Source organism: Larimichthys crocea, unplaced genomic scaffold (assembly GCF_000972845.2).
Source record: "Larimichthys crocea isolate SSNF unplaced genomic scaffold, L_crocea_2.0 scaffold97, whole genome shotgun sequence".
Lineage (NCBI taxonomy): Eukaryota > Metazoa > Chordata > Actinopteri > Sciaenidae > Larimichthys > Larimichthys crocea.
In genome coordinates, this window is record NW_020861315.1 from 876,243 (window position 1) to 901,706 (window position 25,464).

The following is a 25,464-nucleotide window of genomic DNA, read 5'->3' on the forward strand; positions in this document are numbered from 1 at the left end:
GCAAGAAGTGAAGTGAAAGTGAAACAATAAACATATCAGCATTAAGATGTAGCTATTTTATCATTTATTTTATCATCAACTATGACAGCACAGATGTGCAAAATTAATCACTTAAGAAAAATGGTATGACCTATGCCTGCTGCCCAATACAGCAGTCAAATAACATATGCAAATAAATAAATAATAAACAAATGAACAAAAAGACATTACATATAAACTACATCTTTAAACATCTGTGTCAGTATTTCCCTTTTGAACTAAGGGAATCAAAGGCTACAGGCTCCTGATTAACTGTATTACAAAATAATATCATCAGTTCTAGATTTCTTTTAGACCCAAGCAGAAACAATAATATAATCAAAATAAACAGTTGTATTAAGTAAAAAGTAACTAAGTCTCTTTGTTGATGATCCTCTAGTTAAATAACTGTGATGTTAATGTTTGTGTGGGGGCTAGACCTATATAAATAAATAAAAAGAGAATGGAATATACATATCTATCTGTGATAGGCCAATATATAACATTAATGCAATCATTCAATCATAATAATAATCAGCAATCAGCAAATTCATGTAAATAAATAAATTCAATCTTTACAAAAATAACGCATACAAAGAAACGCATACATTTATATTCTTATTTTCTACCCAGAAGTGAGTAATCTTAGAGTAGCCAAAATAGTAACGTTACTCAAGTAAGAGTATTGTTACTTTAGAATAATATTACTCAAGTAAAAGTAAAAAGTATTTTGCAACAAAACAACTCTTAAGAGTACAATTTATCCAAAAAGTTACTCAAGTAAATGTAACGCAGTAACTAGTTACTACCACCTTTACCTTAACTAGCTAGCTTAACTAACTAAACTGACATCTATATGTTAAACATTATCTACATTCAACAGCATTACTCAACTTACACGGCTTATTTGAAAAAAAATAAATGTCTAAAGACTTTTGCCTCTTGTCTGGCTTGCTGAACATGTTTATACAGAAGCACTGCCCGGATCTGAACCACACCAAAGATATTCAAAACAATATTTTCCTAGCGGTCTCTGATCACACAGACAGCAGTGTTTGTTTGCCTGCTCATGATGCATTCAGCGGCTCGGAAAAACACATTTCCACATGTTAAAAATGAACTGAGTGGTTGTAATGGCTGTAAAAAGTGCGGGGGGCAGAGGGCACAGATATGGGAAGTGCGGGGGACATGACCCCTACATACCCCGCGTCCGCTACTATATATAGCACCTTTCAGCCCAAAGTGATTTACAGAGCAAGAATAAAACAGAAGTAGACAACAAAAGAAAGAGTCAGCAAAATGGATAACACAAAAGTGAAATAGGTAAAGTAAAGTAAAGAAATAGACTATAAAATGTATATAATATGTGTATAAATGAATAAATAAATAAATACATAGAAATTAAAACCAAGTCAACAAAACGTAAAAACTACCGCAATAAAATACAATATATAAAAAACACATTAAAACCTGTAAGGAGAATAAACAAAGAGGATGACAAGTAAAAAGAAAGCAGAGAACAGCAGTGTATGGTGAGGCACCTTACATAAAAGCTAGGCTAAAAAGCTTTTTTAAAAAAAAAAAGATCCACTGTTCCAGAGAAGGGGACCACAGGCTAATGGCAGATTCCCCATATTTCTTTGTGGAGGTTCTTGGCAGGAGTCCAGCTGTCAAGGATCTGAGGGCCTGCTTGGTTCATATCTCTGTAGTGTGTCTAAAAGATAGGTCGGTGCCAGGCCATTCGGTGATTTAAAAACCAATAAGAGAATCTTAAAATCAATTCTAAAACTAATAGACAACCAGTGCAAGGATTTTAAAATGGGGGTTTTGTGTGCCCTCTGTCTGGTCTTCGTCAGTACTTGGGCTCAGAGATCTGTACCAGTTGTAGGTGGCCTAGTGTTTGAGTGGCCCAGACAGAAGGGCATTACAGTAATCGAGTCTTGAAGTGATAAAAGCATGAATTAGTTTTTCTGTGTTGGCCGGGAAAGGTCTGACTTTGGCAATGTTTCTGAGATGATAAAAGGACGTTTTTGTAATGTTTTTGATGTGAGCCTCAAAGTTGAGTTTGGAATCCATGGTTATTCCCAGATTTTTTACTCTATCTTTTGTGTGGTCTTTTGTGGCCTATTATTTCTGTCTTATCAGTTATTTATTTCTGCTAAGCAATGAACTAAGTTGTTAACAGGACTGATTGTGTGGAGCTACAGCAATGTATAATTGTGTGTCATCTGCATAGCTATGGAAATTAATGTTATGTTTGCCTGTATGATTGCATGCAAGGGAGAAAAGAATTTCCTCTGACAATTTTAATCTCTGTACATACCGAAACTTGTTCTTGTCTTCTCTGTGCTTTCTAGTTCTTCTAGTTTTACAAGTTCACTCAGTTAATTAAGCCTTTAAACTAAAAGGGATTAAATGCCACTGATTTGTTTACTCTGTTTTTCTTTCTGTTTGTCTTTTCCTTTTATCACTTCTAACTAAATCAGGTACCTGAAGGCATTCACCCTTTCAGTTAAACCAATCAGATTCTGCTGCAACCTCTGTGAGCCATATATACTGTATATATATACAGTGCTACTGTCACTGGACTAGGGTATAGGGATTTAATAGGACCAGCAGGAAGATTGCCCCTAACTGACACTACCTCCAACAGCAACTTGGTTTCAAGTTTTGTACTGACCAAGCCTGCATGTGCTTCTATCCCTCGCTGGTAGTGGTGGCTAATGATTCTGCAAAGGCTGATGAGGAGGAAGGAAAAACGCATGTGTAAAGACAGCAGAGAAAGATGATAGGCTAACAATGCAGTTGTGTTACTGTGCTATTGGATAGATGTGACCACCTGATTACACTGACTGACAGCCTGATAATTATATATAATGACAGCAACTGTGAGAGCAAAGAGTGAATGTGAAGAAGGAAACAAAAATTTGTGACAAGCCTAAGCATGCAAAAGTAACCTACAGTGTTCCTGACTGAACTTTTACTAGCACTCAGACTGCATTTTTTAAATATATCACTGCAGGCATTGGCTGGTTTGCTCTGTCCCTTTCTGAACTGTTCCTGCTTATAGAACCAATGCAGAACCAAGCTATGTGAGACTTACAGGAAGGCAGGTGCATGACTGAGCTGTTGTGGGAGTCAAATCATCATATGCTACCTCATACTAAATTCTACATTTTAAATTGATTACAATAAAATCTTTCCTACCCAATATGAATTCTATTTGAGTGCTGATCTCCAAAGTTAACCAAGTCTTATGTTTTGGTAATGTCCTGAACCCAAGAGCAGAACTCACTGTTCATACTAGTGTCATTCAGGAAAGTGCCACAGCACCTTCAAACCTCAACTACTTATTCCTCACTAGCCCCTTTGTGAGAAAGTCTAAAGTCTAAAGCGAAGTAATCATCATCATTAGAAGAAAACAAATCTGTACTATATTGGGCAACTGAAACAGCTTTGGATCCCCAATTGAACATGCAAAATGTAACAAAGACATGGGTGTGTGAATTTGGTTACTCCTAATTATCCCAAATGTCAAATACCAGAAACTAATGGCATATCATAAAACAAAAATTACCTTACCAATTATACATTGTTGGCTAGAAAAAAAAAAACCTTGTTGGTGCCATCTCGTTGTGTGACAAAACAAAATCACCTGACAGTGACCTGAGGCTACATAAATAGGGAGGAGCTCTACAGTTTTTCTCCCAATAGTTCTGTTACTGTGGCCTGAATCCTCCTTAATGGCTCTTCAGTTGACAGAAATAAAACAGTTTTATGAAGTTCCCACAGCACAAAGACACCTACTAGCCAAACAGGTTTTGCATTCTGAGTAGTGTATTTATGCAGATGTCAATGTAAGAAGTGTAATGAAAATAGAGATGATGAGTGTTTTGAAAACACCCACCTGTGAAATTCTTAAACATGCCGTAAGGCAGATCATGATATTGGAGAATGAGTTAATCTGACAGGTAAGACTTGGCTCCGGTGTGGGATTTGAATGTGTTCTCATGGTCATATAGGCTTTTTCTGTAGGATTCGGTTTCTTACAGTTGACATGAATTCTGAATCAGAAACCAGCATGTGTATAGGCATATTCAGATTAAGGACAAAATGTACCAAATGTACATGACGGACTGTGGGTTTAATGAATGTGAGGTATACTGTAGATTAAAATGACATTTCTGTCATTTATCTATTGCTTTGCAGGATCTATGGAACTGAGCAACATTTGGGATGTAGGTCAGACATAAATAAGACATGGTAACCTGAGCTGAGTTGGAGGGATGTATACCTGAGCCGAGCCCTGTCGGCACAGCAAGAAAAACAACTTATTTCCACAACACCATACACTCATTTACAATATATACTGTATGCAGCTATAGAAGCAGTGCTCACAGCACAGCTCCAACTAGTTTTGTCCTACACATAACTGACATGTACAGACACCGCAATTGCAATTGCACGCAACTGCGCATATGAACAGACAGCCCTTTGTTTACTGCAGTCAGCCAACCTGCTACCTGTAGGCATTGTGGGCTGTCTTTTGAGCGCTCTTATTCATGCTCGTTCACTCTTTTGAAGTATTCCCACAGAGGATATCAAGCAGCAAGGACCAAGATGAAGACATTTTTCCTGCTTTTGTTGGTAGGCATGACATTTTTAATTAACTGCAGTTATGTATATATAACCTAGATGTAAGAAGGCATTATACTATTTTGAAAATAAAACAGAAAGCGAATGTGAATATTTGTTTTTTTGTTAAATTGTGTTGTTTGGAAGTAACAGCACAGAATGTCTATATGTGTAAAACGTCTAAAACATACAGTTGCTGATGTTCTGTTAAAATGTTTCCATGCATGATGCTATGGAAATACAGGTTGTCGAGATAGTAACATGAGCTGCTTGTAGTAGAGTACACCACTTTCATGAGCTTAACACAGGCAGTAATTTTAAACAGAGTTGTTGGATTTGATGGTAATAATAGTAATATATTGTAATAATGTAGATCTTCCTGTAAATCTCCAACTTCAGAATCTCAAACCCTGCAGTTTGCTATTATGCTTAGTGTATTAGGTTTCCAGTAGTATTATTACACACCCATTCTATTCTGGTTGATGACGGCTGAATCCCTGTAAACATCTCTTTTTGTAAATATTCTAGTAAATGTAAACAAAATTGCTTTCATTCTTGCAACATGTTGCCCTGTCTATGCTGAGTTCTTACGGATACATACAGATATGGTCTAAAGAACGATAAGAACAAGAACAAGAACAATAATAATAACAATAATGATAAGAAGGAGAATTAAGTAAGGAGTTAAGATGCAGACCATAAATAGCAATCTACCCAGTTCGCATTCAAAGGGGGACCTTCCTATCATCTATCTAAAGGTATAAAAAAACAAATGTGAAAATTCATATTAAGTGAAATGACCTACGTACTTTGCTACTGCGTGCTAATGTGTTAGATGTTTTTTTTTTTCAATTATAACTTCTGTAATTGTGATAATATTATTTTCTCAGTGCTATTTCTATACATTATGTACTCTTCTCATAGCACTCCTGCTCAAATGCAAATTAAACATGCAGCCTAGAAAGGTGAAGGAGTATCACAGTATAGTTTTTCTGTTGCTGTAGGTTGCATTAATGGCCCTGGCAGAGTCTCACGGTGGGCGCAAAAGGCGTTCCAAACGGGTAGGTGTTTCATGTTTGCCATTACAAACAAATGTTTTTTTGCACCAGGCAGAAATTGTAACAGGTGTATGTTTGGTTTCACATTCTGTGATCAACAGGAGGTTTTGCTGCGTTCCAAACGAAGGTGGGTTTTGTCTACAATTGAATTAGAAGAAGAAGATCCTGGACCATACCCTAAAAAGATTTCACAGGTGAAGACATCACTTTGTAAAAATTACCAACCAATGTGGCAGCTCAATATCCTAACTGGGTCAAACATGCAAATAATAACACCTGAATGGTTTGTGTCTTTACACTAGATGTTTAATAACATGACATCAGAACACGAGCATGAGTTCCGTATAAGTGGAATGGGTGTGGATGTTGAGCCGAAGAACATATTCTACATCGACAAGCACACAGGAGATGTCTTCGCCCGTGAAAAAATTGACAGAGAGGTGCACTACAGACCCTTCCATGTGAGTTAATACTGTATTACCGATCTCTCTGGTTATTAATACGGATTTTCAACGATCAGATTTTAGAAATAATTTTACATGACTATCTTTATCCACAGATCAAGTTTGATATATATCACCCACACAAAAACAAACCACTGGACAAGGCATTAGCTTTTGATGTAGAAATAAAGGACATCAATGACAATGCACCTACATTCATGCAGCCTAAAATACAAGTCAATGTGGGCGAAAATAAACATGAGGGTGAGTATACAGTAGTGTAAATGACTAGAGTATTAGTATTTTGTGCTTGCACTCAAATGAAAACAATTAACAGCAGTAAGGCTATAGACGTGTAGATGGTCATCATGTATCATATACTTATGTTGTGTATTTTTTCTACTATTCCCTACTATTCTAAAACATATTCACTCTCTGCTTCTTCCTTCCCTCAACCTCTTGAAGGGTACTTGCCAGTGCAGCTGCAGGCCATGGATAGAGATCAGGAGAACACACCTAACTCTAAAATCACCATCAGTCTGGTTTCACAGAAACCCGAAGAACCAAAGATTGAGCTGGAACAGATTGATAGCAGAATGGCCCAACTCATCTTAAAAGGATGTTTTGACTACGATGTGAGACTCAGTGACTTACTGTTGCTACCTACGTGAGTAGGTAGCAGCATGTACATGGCACACACATATACTGAATTGTCAATAAATTGTCTAAAATATCATCTTTATGTTTCAGAAACATAACAAGTATGAAATTGTGGTTCAAGCAAATGATCATGGAACACCCCCCCTATCCTCCACTGCAGTTGTAACTCTCAATATTCTTGACAGAAACACTAATCTACCAAGATTCAAGGAGAAAAAGGCACAGATGTTTTATTATTATTATTAATAAATTTGCTTTTTAACATTATGTATGATGTTAAAGATGAAACTGTTCTGTCTGTGCAGTACCATGGTGAAGTGGATGAATCAGCTACCAAACACGATCTTTTGAGAGTTGGGGTAGATGACAAAGACACTCCTCAAACTGATGGTTGGCGTGCCGAATACTATTTCATCAGTGGGAATGAGGATAAAAACTACGAAATTGTAACTGACAACATCACTAATGAGGGTATTCTGAGTGTCATCAAGGTAATTTTTGCATTTCTCATGCTTATAGAATCTTCATTTACAGTGTGCTAAAGTAAAAGTCAAACAAGGTTTTGTCATTTATCAAAAAGAACAATACTGACCTAAACTTGTGTATCTTCCAGGGAAAGGATTTTGAAAGGACAACTTTAACCACCCTCCAGATCGGAGTAAAGAATAAGCCAGCTTTATGGGTTTGTAAAGATAAACCAACTGATGCCGCAGGAACAATAGAAGATTCAGTCAACGTCACAATCACAGTGATTGATGTCAATGACCCACCTGAGTTTAAGAACAATCCAGCTGATGTATACCAAAAGGAAGAGGAAGCGCCAGGAAAGGTGCTGTTCATTCCGGTGGTTGTTGATGTTGACTCTGACGAATCCGCCATCAGGTTGGTGTCTACATACTGTATGCCTGATAGCTTATTGTTTACCAATATTAACGTTTGAGAGTTCAAAGAAATCTTATGATGCTATATCTTCTGATTTTTCATTTTTAAATATAAACATCTATCGAAACCAACCATTTCTGCTAAATTTGGCATTTAAAGAGTTGTGCCCAAGATCTGTAATGAGCAAGAAATTTCACTGCTAAAAAAAAATTAAAATAGTCAATGTTTTCTGGTGAAGAAATTGTGTAATGGATTTCTAAATGACTAAAATGCATATCTTTGTTATTTTCTGTACTGCTAGTTTAATGCTGGCCATCAGATATCCATAACCCAGTACTGGCATATGTGCAGTAACTGCTGATGCATTGGCTGGAAATATAACATCACTTCTGCTCAACTTCTACTTGATTAGGTATGAGGTGTTAGACGATCCAGCCGGTTGGGTGAGCATTGATAAGAAAACAGGACAAGTAAAATCAGTAAAGAAGATGGACAGAGAGTCACCCTTTCTTAATGGCACAAGCATTTACAAAGTTCTCATTGGTGCCATAGATGATGGTATGAACAATCTCTACTGTATATTCTAATCAAATACAACCTGGATATTGCCCAGTAATTAACTAAATGACCAATTAAGTGTGTTTTTTTTTTGTTCTTTTGCTGTGGTTATCAAGGTGAGCCTCCAACTACAGGTACAGGCACTGTTCTAATCCATCTGGGGGATGTTAATGACAATACACCTCTGCTGGTCAGCGAAAGTGTCATTATGTGTGGAAACAACGTTAACAAGGTCATAGTCGCTGCCAAGGACTCGGACATCCATCCTTTCAGTGGGCCCTTCTCCTTCACCCTGGGGGGTGATGCCAAGACACTGGAGGACTGGGAATTAAGCCCTGACTTTGGTAAGTATATATCTGTACACCTTCCTGACAAAAAAAATGTATAATATATTAACATTTGACCAGTAAATATAACCATGAGCAATCTGCTGCTGATCTACTATCATTTTAGTATTGAGTATTGTAATAAACTTGGTCTTAGCAATGAAGTTAAAATTTTGGTATCATCCCACTACACTTCTCTTTATCTCTTCTTTATTAGGTGAGGAAGTTGGGGTTGTTAGCCGGAAAACACTTCCTTACGGTAACTACTCAGTGCCCCTGGTGATTCAGGACCAACAAAACATGGTTGGACATGACACTTTGGAAGTGATAGTGTGTGACTGTGGAAACAATGATGTTTGCCGTGGCACATTGCCAATTTCAACCAGCTTTGGTGTACCTGGCATTGGACTGATCATTGCAAGTCTCCTCTTATTTTTGCGTGAGTATGGCAACCAATGAGTCAATGAGTTAGTGGATTTTGTCCAATTTAGACAGCAACTATCACCAGTTTGTTGAAATCACGTACATTCTGTTCTCAGTGTTATGTGTTGATGTGTGCCTGCAGTACTGCTAATCATCTTTATGTGTCAGTGTGGAAAGAAGGATTTTAACCACATCATACAGGAAGAGGGTAACCAGACCCTCATCAAATACAACCAAGAAGGAGGGGGCGCTGAATGCAAGGTTGGTTGTCATGTGTGCAAATTCGAGAGTAAGACAGTGAGTCTATGTATGTTATGTTACTCCACCAAACGCGATGTGTGATTTTTTTCGGGGTGTACCTAATTTAGTCTTTTTTCTCTGTTCTCTGTCAGACTGAGCCTACTCTGTTCCTGACACCTACAAACACTGTGGATGTGACAAATGGCCTAAAACAGGCCAGTGCCCAGGTAATCCATCTCTCCTCCCTCAGCTTCTCAGTCACATTTTTTTGACTTTTTCACATAGGGTTTAGGTGCAACCATACCTATTTCCCATACATAGGCTCTGTTTGGATGCATAACAGACCAGTGAACCTTGAGCATATAGGGGTAGAACTTCCATATACTATGTGAGACCCACAATGGTCTCACCTCTGGACCGAGACAAGACAGTCACTGCACGTTCCATTTCATATAGGCTTCACCTTTTGAGGCTACCGCTACGCATAAGCACAAGCACAAGCACACTCACTCATGAGAAATCAATAATCAGTCTATACTTCTGCAATGTGTCACAACACATTACAGGTCATCAAGTGCACAGAAGGCACAGAGACTGTATATCTGTTTCTGCAAACAAATTCCTCAATTACAGTTTTCTTTCAAATCAAACGTTTCAAGACATGAGTGGAAAGTACTGTTCTTAATTTTTGAACTTTACTTCTTCAGTACACCTTAAGAACAAATACAGAATACAGAAAATTGCAGATGAACATTTAATATTCAGGAATTTACATTGTAGACATACCACTGCCCATACACACTTTCCACCTAGTCTTGAATATTAAATGTATTTTATGTAATTAACAGCTACTTATTTTTAAATAATAATTTCTTTTGACATGTTCATCAAAAAGCAAAGCAAAAGAGGTGTTGTCTGTGTTTTGTTCTTTAAAATACTAAAAATGTACTTCAATGTGTAAATATTTTTAATATTGATTTATTCTGACATACAGATATATATTTTGAGTAGTAGTTAGTTAGCTAGTTTATTACTGAACACGCTCATCACACACTGCACCGTCAAATGATGTGCCGTCATGCAACATGCCACGAGTACAAGAATATTTGCAACCTGTGAAAAACACTGAGGTGTGTCAGTGTTGGCACCGTTTCAGTTTTAAAGGGCTCAGTAAGAAGGCGACAGATGTACAGAAAGAAAACAGTCAGTGTTTCAGATAATGTAGCCCCTAATAATTAATAGTGAGTGACAGCTATAATCCAGTTCATTTTTTACAGTCAGTTCAGTTTCTCCATCTACCTGAGGGGAAGACAGATAGACAGGGATGTTATGTAAGACTGTGTTTAAAATGTAAAGCTTTAGACACATTTATGTTGGAGACAGATATATGGCATTTGTAAAGCAATAAGTAATTAGTTAACAGGGTGAACAGTGACATAGCAAAATATGAAGAAAATGTTTTCAATTGCCCAGAGTACCTGCAGAGAGCGACTACATGATATTTTTCACATGTACTGATCACATTCACTGCGTTTACTTTGAATGTAGTACAGAATGTGATACTCCAACAGAAGAAGTTTAAGGAGTTGCTCTTATGGATCTGCGTCTTATTTTCAAACATTTCGTCAAATGCTTTTATAAATGTCATAGAATAGCCATTTTTACTGCCATTTATTTCCTTTATTCAACTCAGATGTCTCAGATGACTTCAATAACGGCCCAGAACATGGAGATGTACAACAGCTCACAGGTCACCCAGGCAAGTCACAGTCTACTTTGTGTGTTTGTAATTTTACAAAGCAAAGAATTATAATGATTTAGGGGAAGATTCACAGCACTGGTTAAAATGATGACTTCCAAATAAATATGTAAAAAATAAAAAATAAAATAACTTAGTGATTCGTGGTGTGTGCAGGTATGCCCTGTTACTGTCCTGTACTACGTACCTCTACCCCGATTTAACCTTATTGTACATACCCCACCCTACAGACCCTAGAGACCCTAGAGACCCTACAGAGTAACTCTAACATGACCTCAATGGGCATGCACCGTCAAAGAGGTAGCCTCAAAAACTATGGGCAGACCATGGTGAGTACTACAGCTGTTTTTTCCATGTGATTCCTGATAAATGTGTAATCATGTCAACTGCGTACTGTAAGTTTCACTGATAGATGAGCTTTGTAGAGTCTCTGTACATTTACAGCTTAAATCCACAAGGGGGTGCCACACCCTCAATTTTAACATGAGTAGCACCTGTTTTTTACAGTCTATGTGGTAAAGTACACACACCCACATGTTTTTTTTTTTTTATTTATTATTTCAGTACTCTACATGGGCAGACAAGTCGAATTCCTACCAGGTATGCAGTCCTTTTAATTAAATTAGTATATATATTTATTCATATTTGACTGAGCTCTATACACTTTCTAATATTTAATATAATATAAATAATATTTACACCATATTTTGGCTATAAGAGCTCACAATCCTCCTCTCTGTGAACAGGGAGGCTCATCAAGGTACAACCGCTCTATCAGCCTGCTACCAGGTCAACAAATCATTCAGGACCACCTTGAGAGGGTAAGAGAGCTTGCCTCACATCTAAAACATTGAATAGTAGCTCTCTGCCATTGTTTGTAATTGAATGGGTGAATGAGACAAATTACCCAAAATAGATTTAGATAAAAGCTCTATATAAAACAGAGCTATTTACCAGGTGAAGCCATTGTTCTGATGATCCCATTCAATAAACTGTACTGCACAGAACTGACTCGGGGCAGGCCACAATCCCGGAGTGAATGGGAGGTCTTTGAAATAATACTCAAGTGCCATGAATTTAACATTAAACATCTAAACTAAATGTTTTTTAAATGCATTTTGGTATGACCTGTTTTTGACTAAATGACCTAGCAATCTCTTTTTGATTCTTCAATCCCACAGAGACTGTACATGATTGACGGTGACCATGTAGACCACCCAGTGTACCGACCCTACAACTATGCCTACGAGGGACAAGGCAGCAGAAGTCAGTCTCTGGATCAGCTGTCACTGAGTAACCAGGGAGATGATTTGAAGTTTGTGAATGATTTGGGGCCAAAATTCAAGACCTTGGGAGGCATCTGTCAGCAGATAATTAAAGAAAAAAACATCCAACTTTAAGAGGAACCGCTGGGATTTCTATATCAATCCAGTTGCTCTTCACTCCCCGTTTGAGATCAGATTATGGACTGATCAGACTGGATTTTTTGCCATACTACAATGTTTGGATTTTGACATACACGGGGGACTCTGGTAGATGTACATGTCATACCAAGCTTGGTGTCTACTCATGAAACAAGGATTATGTAGTAAAAGGCTGCTTGCTTGCTTGAAGATGTCATTAATGCACTGCACTATCACACTTTGGTGACATTGAAATAATGATTTGACAATGGCTGGGAATGTTTGTTTTTTCTACTTTGCTACATTAGGACTGACCATTGGGTCTCAGTACTATTTGGGTTTTGCACTGGCAGTATTATTTTTGAAACTTTAAGTTTATCTTTGGAAACTGTAGACAATGTTTTATTTCTGCTATTCAATTAATTTGTGTGGCTTGAACTGGTGATACTGTGGTGTGGACTGTGCTTTGTTTTCTGTTGTGCATTTTTGCATTTGCTGTCCTAAAAATACATTCATTTCAGAAAACAGATTGAAATTTTTACTTGGAGAGGAGAGAGAATAGGTGTCTGGATTATACTGAGCAACATACTGTACCACTATGTTACAGTGTTAATACCACTTTAATTTGCAACGAGTATAATACGTTTTGTACACTTCAGTGCTAGTAACCAAGCCTAACTTAAAGACAATGTCATAAATTGTAGAAAATGAAGAGGTTGCCAGCGAGGGAATAGACAGTAGAAATGTCAGAAGTATTGAGAGTTCTAAATTCAATTCATTAAGCCAATCTACAGCATGTGTAATATTGTATAATTATATCTTTCAAAATCTGTTTATCCTTATAAGGGTTGTGGGCGCTGGAGCTGGTACCAACTGACAATGGGTGAGAGGTGGGGTACGCTTGTTGTTCATCGCAAGGCTGATACATAGAAACAAATAAAGCAAATCACAGCAGTCACGTCTTGTACCTATGAGTAATTTAGAGTCACCATTTAACCTATAAACTTACATGTCTTTGGACTGTAAGAGGGAGTACACAGACAGAACTCACACAGACATGAAGTGAACATGCACACTGAAACTCCCAGGCCCCAGCGGGCTGGCAGGTTCAAACATATTTTGCAATGTACGGCTGCTGTGCTGCATAACTACAGCTGAAAGTTACAATGGGTGCCTTTCAGCAGAAGCAGGAGAACTTGTCTTTTTATTACTGGTGTGGAACAGGGTAATATGCAAATCTGAGACTTGTCTGAACTCATTTGAACCAGACACATAGAGAAACAGATGGGGGTTTTTTTCACCTTCAACTCAGTTGAGATGCAGCACAAAAAGCCAATAGAAGACCTTAAAAGTGCTGGTACTTCAAACTACCGCAACAAAGATATATAATACTAAAACCTAAAATGGAATCAACTGTTGATTAATAATAGTGATAATGGAAAAAAAACAAGTTAATCTTTTAAAATTCCAGTTAGGCAGAATACATTGTGTCCTTCTTTGTCTCATAGAGGACACGCTGTGACTGCAGTAAGCTGGTCTTAGTCACCCAAAACATGAAACAGATTTTGAATGCTCCACCCAGTTCTTATCTTGATTCTTGAGAAGTGATTTCATCAAGACTGCTCGTAAATGGTTTCTCTGAGGCCTTATTTCAGTTGAACTCTCAGCGTTTACTCCCAAGTGTCGATTGACATGTCATGCAATCCTTACCCTGTTTCCCCATGGTTGGTAAGCATAAAAGGCTCGGTATAATTAAACAAATATTTTTTATTACCCTCCCAATAGAGTAATGTCTGTACGTGTACCTGTCCGTGAGCCAGATTTCTGCTTAAGTTTCTTACATTAGATTGTGCCTAATTCAACTGTCCGCAGGCGTTCTACAATGAATATCTAGTTAGCAAATTTATCTTAATGTATGATCAATCTCTAAATAAATAATAAAAAACACATTTTCCCACAGTACTCGTTTAAACCTGTTAACTTGTTTGCCGTTGTCACAAACTACTGATCTCAGAGATGTTACTGCTGTGATTTGCTTAAGAGGTATGTAGTAATGTAACATAAAAGCAGTGAAAAGCTCTCTATATGGCAGCACGTCCTGAAAATAAAAAATACATTATTGTGTTGCAAATAAAGCATGGAACCTGATGAATAAAGGCCAATGAATGGCCAATGGTTTTCTGGACTGTTTGTAACTTTGTTGTTTGTTGGCATATTTTCATATTACAATTAGCACGATTATTAAATAAAGTTAACTCCTCTCAACTCTCCAGTAGTAGTAAAAAAACTGCAGTAAAAAAGATTAGAATACAACACATACATGATGTACAAAAATTTCCAATTGTGTTAATATAAGTGTTTACCTGAACAATAAACTGGATTGGTCGGACAACAGATATCCTGTGTGAAAACTGACAGAAAAAGACTTAACAATGTCTGTCATGGATTGTCCCCTAGACTCTGTAGAGGAAGTGGGGGAAAGGAGAATGTTAGCAAAGCTGACTTTCATTTTGAACAACTCCTCTCACCCCCTGTATGAGACTGTGGGGGCCTTAAACCACCACCAGGAGCACAGGTCCATATTTCCAGCATCTGTCAGAGTCTCTAACACCATCATGGCTTAATGACTTTTATCTGTCAGTCCCTGGGATCGTTAAAGTATATCTTGTCCCATTGTGTCTTTAAAACTGGAGCAGAATATGATACTACTACTACTACTACTAATAATAATAATAACAACAATAATAATTTCTCTGCACATATTTAAATTCTATGCAAATGTTTAATTTTGCTACAAATGTTTAACTTCCCTGTACATTTTTTAAATTTCACATCCTCACATATTATGAAACGATCTAGTCAGATACATAATCATGCACTTGTGAATATGTCCAATATATTTTTGAACTCAAGTCTTTATTATTAATTAATTAATTAATTAATTAATTAATGACAATGATCAAGTTTAGTGTGCATCATTCACACCAAAACGGGTTCTGGTTCGTTTATCTTGAGTCACCCTGTCTGGAATTATGAAAAATAGTGATGTAACCGGCATTGGCATGTTGTTTGGACATAATTAATTTCAGTCTCTTTGTGATGCTGGTAATAATCTTTATTATGTGACAGTCCTCCTGGACAATAGTGTTTTACACAATTTATATATTTTTATTTATATTTATATATATTTATAAAATGTATATTTCTCATCTTTAGATTCCAACTTGTTTGAATGTTTTTAGAAATTAACATTTTTTTATCAATTACCAAAAATGGGGACCAATATATAAATGACACAGTTAAATATTATATAGGTATATGTAAAGGTGTTTTTTTTTTTAACAACCATAAAATGACAATTTGGAAATTACAGATTAAATTTAATTTTGTCAAACAACCAATGCAGCAGACGCATGTTATTTTTATCTATCAACATAATAGATGACCATCCCACACCTTTGTCCTATATGTTCTGGAAGAGGTTTTATGAGCAAAAACTAATCATAATAATATGCAAAAATAATCCCAAACATACTTATATAAATGTAAATAATGTTATGTGTTGTCTTTGCAGTGTTTGGGAGTCCACAGGTCAGCTTCAGAAATTTTGCAGCAACAAAAAAGAACATGGATCATTGATTCCTTCAGTATAGATTAAGGCTACATTTCCATACACACTCTGCGTAGTGAGTAACTACTGAGAGACACAATGTACTGATATAAATGGCACATATGACAAAATGCAGGAGATCACAACTAAATGTGAGCAGCACATGACACAAATATTTGCATGAAAGCAGTTACTACTAAAATATGTTCCTTAATGTGTGGGGACTTGTAAACTAGTTACTACTTATGAAATTTCATGGAACCATTTGGAATTTTTTTTTCAGTTTAGGCTTTAAGTTTTTTAGTTTTTAGGGTCTTTGGTTTTTTTATTTTTTATTTTATTTTTTGTTTTGTTTTACACTGTATTTGGGTGGAAGCTTCAGATAACAACACTGGGTTTAATGCCTGTCCCTGCACTGTTTGTTTTTATCCTTGTTTTTGTGTACGTTTTAAACTGCTGAAACTTAATTTGAAACTAAAAATAAGGGCCTAGTTACGCAGTAGGATGTGTAACACAGCATTTATAATGAAGACTGTGTATTGTGGAAATGGTTTCAAAAACAAGTACTGTAAGTTAAAGAAAAAAAAAGAGCCATTTTCTAAGTCAATATGGTGCATATACAAATTGGTGTTTTACTTTTGTCACAATATTCAAATATTTAATTTAGGATAACTTTTTTTTTTCATGCAGTAGCCATTAGACCCTGCTAGAAAATACCAACTTGTTATTTATTCTCTGTGAATCCATAAGAAAATGTCAGGCCTTTTAAAATATTGACATTTTCTTTTAGGGGAATAAACTGTTATACTTAACTAAAATGGAAAGAGTCTGTCGGACTGTATTGCATATTCAAATGCGTAAATAGAGCATTTCCAAGGAAATACAGTCATGCGCTACAAGTTTGTAGAGGATGATTGAAAGGGTGTGTCATTATCAAACTACTGATCTCAGAGACATTACTGCTCTAATTTGCATGAGAGGTATGTAGTAATGAAACACTACAGTGAATAAAGGCCAGTGAAAGCATGGTTTTATGGACAGTAGCTTTGTTGTTTGTAAAGATATTTCCATATTACAGTAAGCACAAACAAAGAATGTTAACGAAGATAAATAATACAATGAATCAGATTATGTTGATGAACTTGAAATAAGAAATATATAGAAGCACCAAAACACATTGCTGGGACTGAAGAAAAAACAAAAAATGTGAGTGTCAAACCGGTGAACATACAGGGTTTGGATATTTAGATGGTGTGTGGTGTTTACCTGAAAAAGAAACTGGACTGGTTGGACAACACAGACATCCTGTACCAAAAAGTTTAATCATCAGACACTGTACACACACCCTGTGTTTCTTCACTTTTGGGCTGGCACAGGCCCTCCCTCTCATAGGTATACTGCTGCCAAAACCCACACTGGCATTCACTTTCATTCAAGTGCATACAAGGAATACACGTATTACCTACGGACACATTACCGCACATTTGCTGTCTGGATATACAATGAGGATCAATCATTTCAGTCTCTTTGTGATACTGGTAAGAATCTTTATTATGTGGCAGTCTTCTGGACAGTAGCGTTAAAAAAATATTGCTAGCAATCAGTAAGTCAGTAGTCTAAAGCATGTATGGATGGATGGATGTGTGACAATGTTTATAGAAAGAACACAAAGAAACAGAAAACGTATGTATAGAAAATGTAATTAATGCAATCTATTGTCTTTGCAGTGTTTGGGAGTCCATAGGTCAGCTGGAAACTGGATCATTGATTCCTTCAGTATAGATGAAGGCTACGATGGAAGATTCCCATATAGTCTTGGTGTAGTGAGTATCTACTGAGAGTCACAATGTACTGATATGAATAGCACATATGACAAATACAGGACCATCACAACAAAAATTGCTGCTGTTCTGTTTTGACTCTCTACAGGTTAAAGTTGACAATAAGCACACCGAATTCAAGATACTTGGTCAAGGTGTTGATGTGGAACCCAAAGGCATATTACAAATCAATGAAAAAACAGGAGAGGTTACTGTACACGGCCCTGTGGACTATGAGAAATACAACGTTTTGAAGGTTAGAACGAATTTACTGAAAAGCACTATTACAGTATTATTACAATGATCTTTCTGTGTATGGAGCTTCTGGAAGGTTTTATTATTAAATAATTCTTGCCCTTGCATTACAGTGTACGTTTAAGGCATATGATGTTCTAAAAAATGTGGTGGACACCAAGTTGGGTATTGAGATAGTGATCATGGATGCAAATGACAATGCTCCAAAGTTTGAATTGGCATTGTACAAAATCAGCATAGCAGAATCAACAATGCAAGGTAACGCTGACTTCTGCTGTAACCCTTACTGGTACTATTAAGAAATGGTTATTTACATCAAATGCAATTGTTGTTAATCTCACAACGGTCAGAACATAAAAACAACTTCTTCCTGCTGCTACTGACAGGCACTGAAGTGATTTCCGTTTTAGCAAGTGACAGTGACTTCACTGAGCACAATAGGAAGATTAATTTTACAATAGTCTCAGTGAATCCTCCACCTTCAAAGGACCTGGAGTTCTATTTAATCCATAAGGATCAAACTGCAGCCATTTCATTTCATGGATGTCTGGACCATGAGGTAAGAAGACTGGTTGCAAATAGCATAATTTTCAAAAATATCCGTTTATTTGTGTGTGTGTGTATATATATATATATATATATATATATATATATATATTATTATTATTATTATTATTTAATTATTATTATCAGACAGCAGATAAATACACCATTATAGTGGAGGCCAAAGACAATGGAATAAAAAAACAGCTCTCCAGCTCCACCACTGTCATCATCACCATAGAAGATGGAAATAATCACGTTCCTGAGATCATAAAACTAACAGTAAGCAATATTTCAATTACTTCAAGGATATGACAGATGTTGCCCATAACATCTATAAGAGAGTCAAACATCCATTCCCATACAATGTACAAACACAGTACAGTATATATAGTGATGTGTGTTACAGGTCCAGAATGAAGAAAAAAATAAATAAAGCCATAAACAGTGAACAATCATGGAGTGACCTGATAGTCTTTTTTTAATGATAATAATAATAAATCCTCATTTATTGTTTTACCTCAGGGTACAGGGAAAGTGAAAGAAGGTATGGAAAATGTTCTTGTTTCACGTCTGCATGTTAAAGACGCAGACACCAAAGGTACAATGGCCTGGAAAGCGCTATATAGAATCCATGGAGATACACACAACTACTTCAAGATAAGTACAGATCCTGAGACAAACGACGGACTACTGTATGTGCAAAAGGTATTGTAACTGTGATCATATGTTGTTGTTTTTCAAGCTATAGTACAACTACTGTTTCATGAAAGTGCAAAAAAACACTGACACGCACAAGCTCTTAGAACCTCAGGTCAGTTTGGTGTCTTCAAAAAACAATTTGGCAAAAAACAAAAAAAACAAAACAAACAAAACCGATACAATAAGTTGATAAGATGACACAATGCTGTATTAAACGTTTCTACAACCTGCTCAGGTCCCACTTCAAATTGGACAGGGGAGTACTGAGGCTTGCTCAAACTGTGCTCCATCATCATACCTTTATTTAAAATGTTTATGCATCCATTTTAACTAACATTTATTTTTACAAAAATAAAGTATTTTGGCCTCGTTGATTAGATAAATTGCACCTGTAATGCTGAGAAATGTTAAAGATAATCAGACTTGGATATTCTTGACTAATTTACACAATTTTACTTTAGTAATATACTACAGAAAAGACCAACTACCAGTGTATGATGAAATTTGTAGTTTTTGTTACATTAAAGCATGTAACAACAAAAGCTACTCTTTGTCTTCAAACCATCATTTGATCTTTACTTTTTTTACAGCATCTAGACTTCGAAGACAATCCTCTAAAGAACGTGACTATCAGTGTGGAGAATGAAATCTCTTCTCACTCTTGCCGGTTAATCAGTCGCAGTAAAACTGGTGAATGGGAAGTACAAATGAGTGCTGGTGCCAAAGTTGGTGGTTTCTCTATTTCTGGTGACACTATTACTGGTATCTCTAGTACAGGTACCACAATTTATGGTACTAGTGCCAGCAGCACTTTTTCTGGTTTTAGTGGTGGGATTGTGGAGACACTAGGTATCTCAACCTATGTAGTCACAGTGACTGTGGAGGATGTCAACGAGGCTCCAATCTTCGACAAATCTAAACTACAAGTTACACTGAGTGAATTTGTTAAAGTGGGATATTATCTGGAGACAGTGACAGCAAAAGACCCGGATGTCAACAGTGGAAACACATTTAAGTGAGTCATGAAGCTACAAGTCTATCTCACACGACGACTCCATTCTATATCTGTATGTCTATAGAGAACTTGAAAATGTCTGACACAACATGTTTGTTTCAGATACATCATTGGACACGATCCAGCTCGATGGATTGCAGTGGACCCTGTGACAGGAAAAATAACCACAGCAAAGAATATAGACCGAGAGTCGACATTTGTGGTAAACAATATCTATAACGCCACAGTACTTGCTGTTGACAATGGTAAGAACTGAAGTTGTTTTTTACATTTTGTTTATGTTATCTGTCAAACTTTTTGTTATCTCATTTATGTATGTGTTTTTGGTCACCAGGCAAACCTCAAATGACAGGTACTGCGACTCTGAGCATCAGAATTACAGATGAGAATGACAACACTCCATTCCTGACTAAAAGCACAATTGATATGTGCCAGTCTGATGGACCCTCTCTGGCCAACATCACAGCTGTGGACTTGGATGAAGATCCCTATAGTGGACCTTTCACCTTCAAGCTTCTCGGAGATGTTGAGGGCAAGTGGAGATTAGAATCTAGTCAAGGTAAGCTCTAGTTATGACAACTCCTTTGGGGTTCAAACATAGCCAACATGATAGAACTCATGCAAATAATGTCACTCTTATCAAATCAATCTCAAAGTCTTGTTTATATGCTATGCCACAATGAATCTTTATAATGTGACAAAATGAATTTTGGATGTACAGGGTATTCAGTCAACCTGGTGAAAGAGAGCACGGTTCATTCCGGAATATCTGACCTGTTGGTGCAAGTGTTTGACCTCCAGGAGGAGAATGCTGTCCACAACCTGACAGTCACTGTGTGTAACTGCGTAAACCCAGCGATGCCACACTGTACGAATAGACAAGCTGTAAGCTCCACACCAGGTGCAGGACTACTTGGATTAATTTTTCTCAGCATACTACTGATTGCAGGTAAGATGCATATCCAAAAACAACAGTGAATAAGATCACCTTATTACACCGTCAAATGTTCACAGTCACACTATCTTCTAAATCTTCCAAGTGCTTAGTCTTTACTCATGACATTAGTGAACTTGCTTTGGATGTTTTTCAATCTTGATGTGTGTGATCCTTGTCTCCCAGTATTGCTACTTTTGGCTTTTCTGGTGTCATGTAAGAAAAGGACTTTACCATTTCCGGATGAACCAATGGGACAGGGACTCATAAAATGTAACATTGAGAAACCAGGAACTGACTGCCAAGTAAATACTTTTATTACAAAATTAACTGACTATTTCTGTAGGCAAATACAAATATACATACACATATGTTTTTATTTATTGTTTTTTTATTTTCTTCAAGTCTTGCACAAACTGTACAGCTCTTTTCATTCTAAAACATATTGTACATATATTGATTGATGATTCTGATTAAATTTAAAGTCCAGAGCTAAATATGCTAGGGTACATAAAATATGTTTGTAAGTAATTGTTAAAAAAGCACTGTTAACAATTTGAGATTACAGTACTTTTCATTTTGCTCATCCTACAGCACTAGTACATACTAAAATAAGAGAAATATAACTGTGACCTTTGTATTCATATTTTCAACAGGTGATATTTGAGGACCTAACTGACGGTCAAAAAATAGTTACAGGCACAGAGCAGAATAAAGTGAGTAATAAAAAATATATATTACATACAGTATATAAATATAACATATACTTTATATTATGTTATGCATCATGACAATTACTACTTATTAATTTTTTTCAAGTGCTCATGCGTTTTTTTTTTTTTTTAAGTTAAAGGGCAATGCAAACACCCTACTCATAACAGAACAACAGCGAAGGGACTACTTGCAATGGGTACTGAAATCATTCATTTTTTTGTGTCCAAAATTACACTATATTCCATAATAAGGGATAAGTCTTGTGATATTCTTAATTATTATATTGTAAATTAATTGTTCCTGCTAACAACTACTTTATATATTTCTTTTTTTCAGTTACTCATGTGTGTTTTGACTTGACTTGAAATGTGTTCTTTCTGTTTTTTTGTGTTGTTTTTTTTAAGTTAAAGGGCAATTCAAACACCCTAAGCATAACAGAACAACAGCGAAGGGACTACTTGCAATGGGTACTAAAATCATTCATTTTTTGTGTGTCCAAAATTACACAATATTCTATAATAAGGGATAAGTCTTGTGATATTCTTAATTATTATATTGTAAATGAACAACCACTGTCTGTGTAGCCAAAGCCTTATATAGCTTATTCTTTCTGCATCTCCTGCAGCTTAATCTTCAGAGTACAATGGACTTAGCAACTGGAACATCACAAGACCACTGGCGAAAGTTCTTGTTGGAACAACAACATTACAACGGTTTTACACGTAGGAATTCTACGCGTTGGGTACTGAAATTAATGTTATCGTTATTATTACCATAATTATTATAGAATCTGAGTAATGCTACCAAGTTTTAAGAGGCACATTCTGGAGTTCATTAAATTTAATTATTATATATTATATTTTCAGTTTTACTATTTTACAGCATTAACCACTGAAATGATTTTGCAGACAATGGGTGGAGTATCAACAATGAAGGGGAAATATCAGGACAAATACTTCAGACAGGTACTGAAATCTACACTAATAGGAGCCCTTTACTTCTTTAAATGAGAGCTTAACCATACAATGTTATGCTGGACTTCTGATGCTACTTACTGAATGAATAAATCATACAACTATCTGCTTCTGACTTCCCAGAAATGGGCAGCACAATATTCTGCAGAAAATGAGATTGCTGTCCACCGTGAAATTCTGTTCAAAGTACTAAATAAGGTAATGACAATTTAATCAGTTCTACATAACTGAGAAATTCTGTTTCTTCTTTAAAAATGTATTATTACTCCTCTGCATGCTGTAGGCCCAGCACACTCTTGAGGCACCAGGAGAGGAGTTGGGTGATTATGCTCCTCATGTCTATGCTGAAGAAGGAGACACAGAGACCCTCTATGAGCTTGATGCCATCTCCATTGCTGACACTTCCTTTGACCTAGACTTGGACCTGAATCAGAATTACAAGTTTAATACTCTGGCTTCCATCTGCATGCCTTGTGAAAGTGCGGCCTGTAGTGCAAATACTTACTATGTATTGGAAACATTTAATACAGCGACTGAGATCCAAACTGAAAGCCAAAACACCAACATGAACACTCAACTACTCAGTACCAATTGTATTTTTGATCAAGTTATCAATCCTACATTCTAAAGGTTACTTGGATACAGTATAACGAGGCACTTTTTGCATAATCTAAAATCACTATCAAAAGTTATGCTATCCTTAGCTACATTTGAATCATTCCTTTGCCTTCTCTAGAGTCTCTGTCAATGCTGGCAGACACAAGACCACAGTTCATAAGGCAGGTTATCCCTTCAGAGTCTGTGCTTTGTGTTACATGTAAAACTAAAAAAGAAAAACTGTTACATTTATTTTGGAGTTGGCCAACATTGTGATTTTTATTTATTTATATGTTTTTGTTGTATGCAGCGGGAATACGTGTCTTGACTAATGTACTTATCGAGTATGTGGACTATTTGGAATACTTGAGGACAAACTGAATGTAAATCTCTTCCTTCTTGGCAACAAGCATGCAGAGTCAGAGAAAGGAAACAAGTCTCACTAACTGGAAAAACTGCTGTCTACCACATTTGTATTCAGTTAAACTTGGTTTGTTTTTGTTTGTTTATTCCATTAATTCATACAAAAGATAAAATTTTTTCAGTTTAGGGTTTAAGTTTTTTAGTCTTTAGTTCTGTAGGGTCTTTGGTTCATGTTGGGTATTTTGTATGTTTTAATTGTATCTGCTTCGTGATTTATGCAGTCATGTTGTTTTTCATATGTTCGAGTTTTAACATTGTTGCAATACACTATATTTAGGTGGAGGTTTTGGATAATTAGATTTAATGCCTCTCCCTGCACTGTTTGTTCGTTATCCTTGTTGTTTTTGTGTGTTTTTTTGAAAGTGGAAAATAAAATTTGAAACTTGTGAGGGAAAAAAGACACCAGATTCTGATTATGGAAAAGAAATGAGAAAAAAGGCATGTCAGGGTGTGTCTCCTGCAGCTATGTGTGTTCATGCAGGAGCTTCAGTGTGGGTACATATCCACTTCTCTGCAATAAAAACTTGTAATGACACTGCCTGAACCACACCCCATTAACCATGTATTTTAAGTTTTAATATGGTTAATATAGATATATATTTAAGGTTTTCTAAATTGGTGTGACTCTCACCTTATGCATTCACAAATCTGGAATTGCTATATGGACACTGAATATGTTGTTGACTTTATTTATCCACATAATTTTTGGGTGGTTCATTCAACATAAATGAGATTTTAATTGTGTTTCTGTGTGATAAATGAGAGAGCGAGAGAGAGGCATAGAAAGACCAGATATCTCTGTTCTGGGTCTTGATATGTGGAAGTTCTTACCTATAAATCTCAAAATGCATCATAAAAATTGGTCATTTTAGCCTCAAGGTAAAACACATTTAGAGGGGAATGTAGTCAAGATTAGACGTGTTTTAGTGCTGATGTTTGTCAAATCAACTGCTACTATTTTTTCAAGCGTGTTTCGTATTGCTTAAATGGTGTAAAAAAAAAAAGAAAGAAGAGAAGGTGTATATGTGTATGCATTGCTGCATCTTGTGGCTGTGTGTGCACATGCTAATTTTCTGACATAAAAAAAAAAGGAATGTAAAAATGATACCTAGCTGTTCCTCACCCTATATATTATGTATGTGTGGTTTATTCAACAAAAATCTGGTTTAAATTGTGTTTTAGTCTCTGTGCCGGGCTCGATATGTGGAAACTCTTACCTACAAAGCTCAAAACGGATCATGGAAGATTAGATCATTTTGACTTCAAGTTAAAAGCATTTACAGAGAAATGTGGTCATAATAAAAATATGTACTCAACAGTCCAGCGTTTCACTGAACACCTCTTAAATACAAGCCACGCTCCATATGCACCGAAACACAAACAAGCTCTAGGTTCTGGTATTTAAAATGTGAGGAGTGCCTGTCATATTGTATTGCATATTGATCTGCATAAATAGAGCACTTCCAAGGAAG

The 25,464-nt window shown here is 36.3% G+C and overlaps 2 protein-coding genes and 1 long non-coding RNA gene across 4 annotated transcripts in view; 2 read left to right on the top strand and 1 right to left on the bottom strand.

The window, feature by feature from the left end:
* Positions 1-25,464, bottom strand: part of LOC113745591 (uncharacterized) — a 30,227-nt gene that overhangs the window by 2,518 nt on the left and 2,245 nt on the right. The gene's annotated exons all lie outside the window — the stretch shown is intronic.
* On the top strand, positions 3,934-14,590 carry cdh26.1 (cadherin 26, tandem duplicate 1). Its single transcript, XM_019271249.2, has 20 exons — positions 3,934-3,989; positions 4,228-4,665; positions 5,658-5,714; positions 5,813-5,905; positions 6,014-6,172; positions 6,271-6,418; positions 6,620-6,789; positions 6,905-7,033; positions 7,120-7,305; positions 7,428-7,696; positions 8,109-8,254; positions 8,371-8,598; positions 8,798-9,019; positions 9,146-9,264; positions 9,396-9,470; positions 10,937-11,002; positions 11,233-11,331; positions 11,567-11,602; positions 11,749-11,823; positions 12,184-14,590. Exons 2-20 carry the CDS (start codon positions 4,639-4,641, stop codon positions 12,400-12,402), a joined length of 2,523 nt encoding a protein of 840 aa, XP_019126794.1. The 5' UTR covers positions 3,934-3,989; positions 4,228-4,638; the 3' UTR covers positions 12,403-14,590.
* Positions 17,444-25,313, top strand: cdh26.2 (cadherin 26, tandem duplicate 2). 2 transcript variants are annotated; one of them, XM_027277291.1, is made up of 19 exons: positions 17,445-17,553; positions 17,743-17,838; positions 17,945-18,091; positions 18,204-18,348; positions 18,477-18,649; positions 18,784-18,915; positions 19,159-19,341; positions 19,926-20,350; positions 20,453-20,595; positions 20,685-20,909; positions 21,072-21,299; positions 21,471-21,589; positions 21,941-22,000; positions 22,132-22,194; positions 22,403-22,465; positions 22,624-22,740; positions 22,907-22,963; positions 23,096-23,170; positions 23,256-25,313. In XM_027277291.1, exons 1-19 carry the CDS (start codon positions 17,518-17,520, stop codon positions 23,598-23,600), a joined length of 2,832 nt encoding a protein of 943 aa, XP_027133092.1. In that variant the 5' UTR covers positions 17,445-17,517; the 3' UTR covers positions 23,601-25,313. The 2 variants fall into 2 exon arrangements, with proteins under 2 accessions (XP_027133093.1, XP_027133092.1); XM_027277292.1 differs by lacking the exon at positions 22,403-22,465 and having other exon boundaries at positions 17,444-17,553.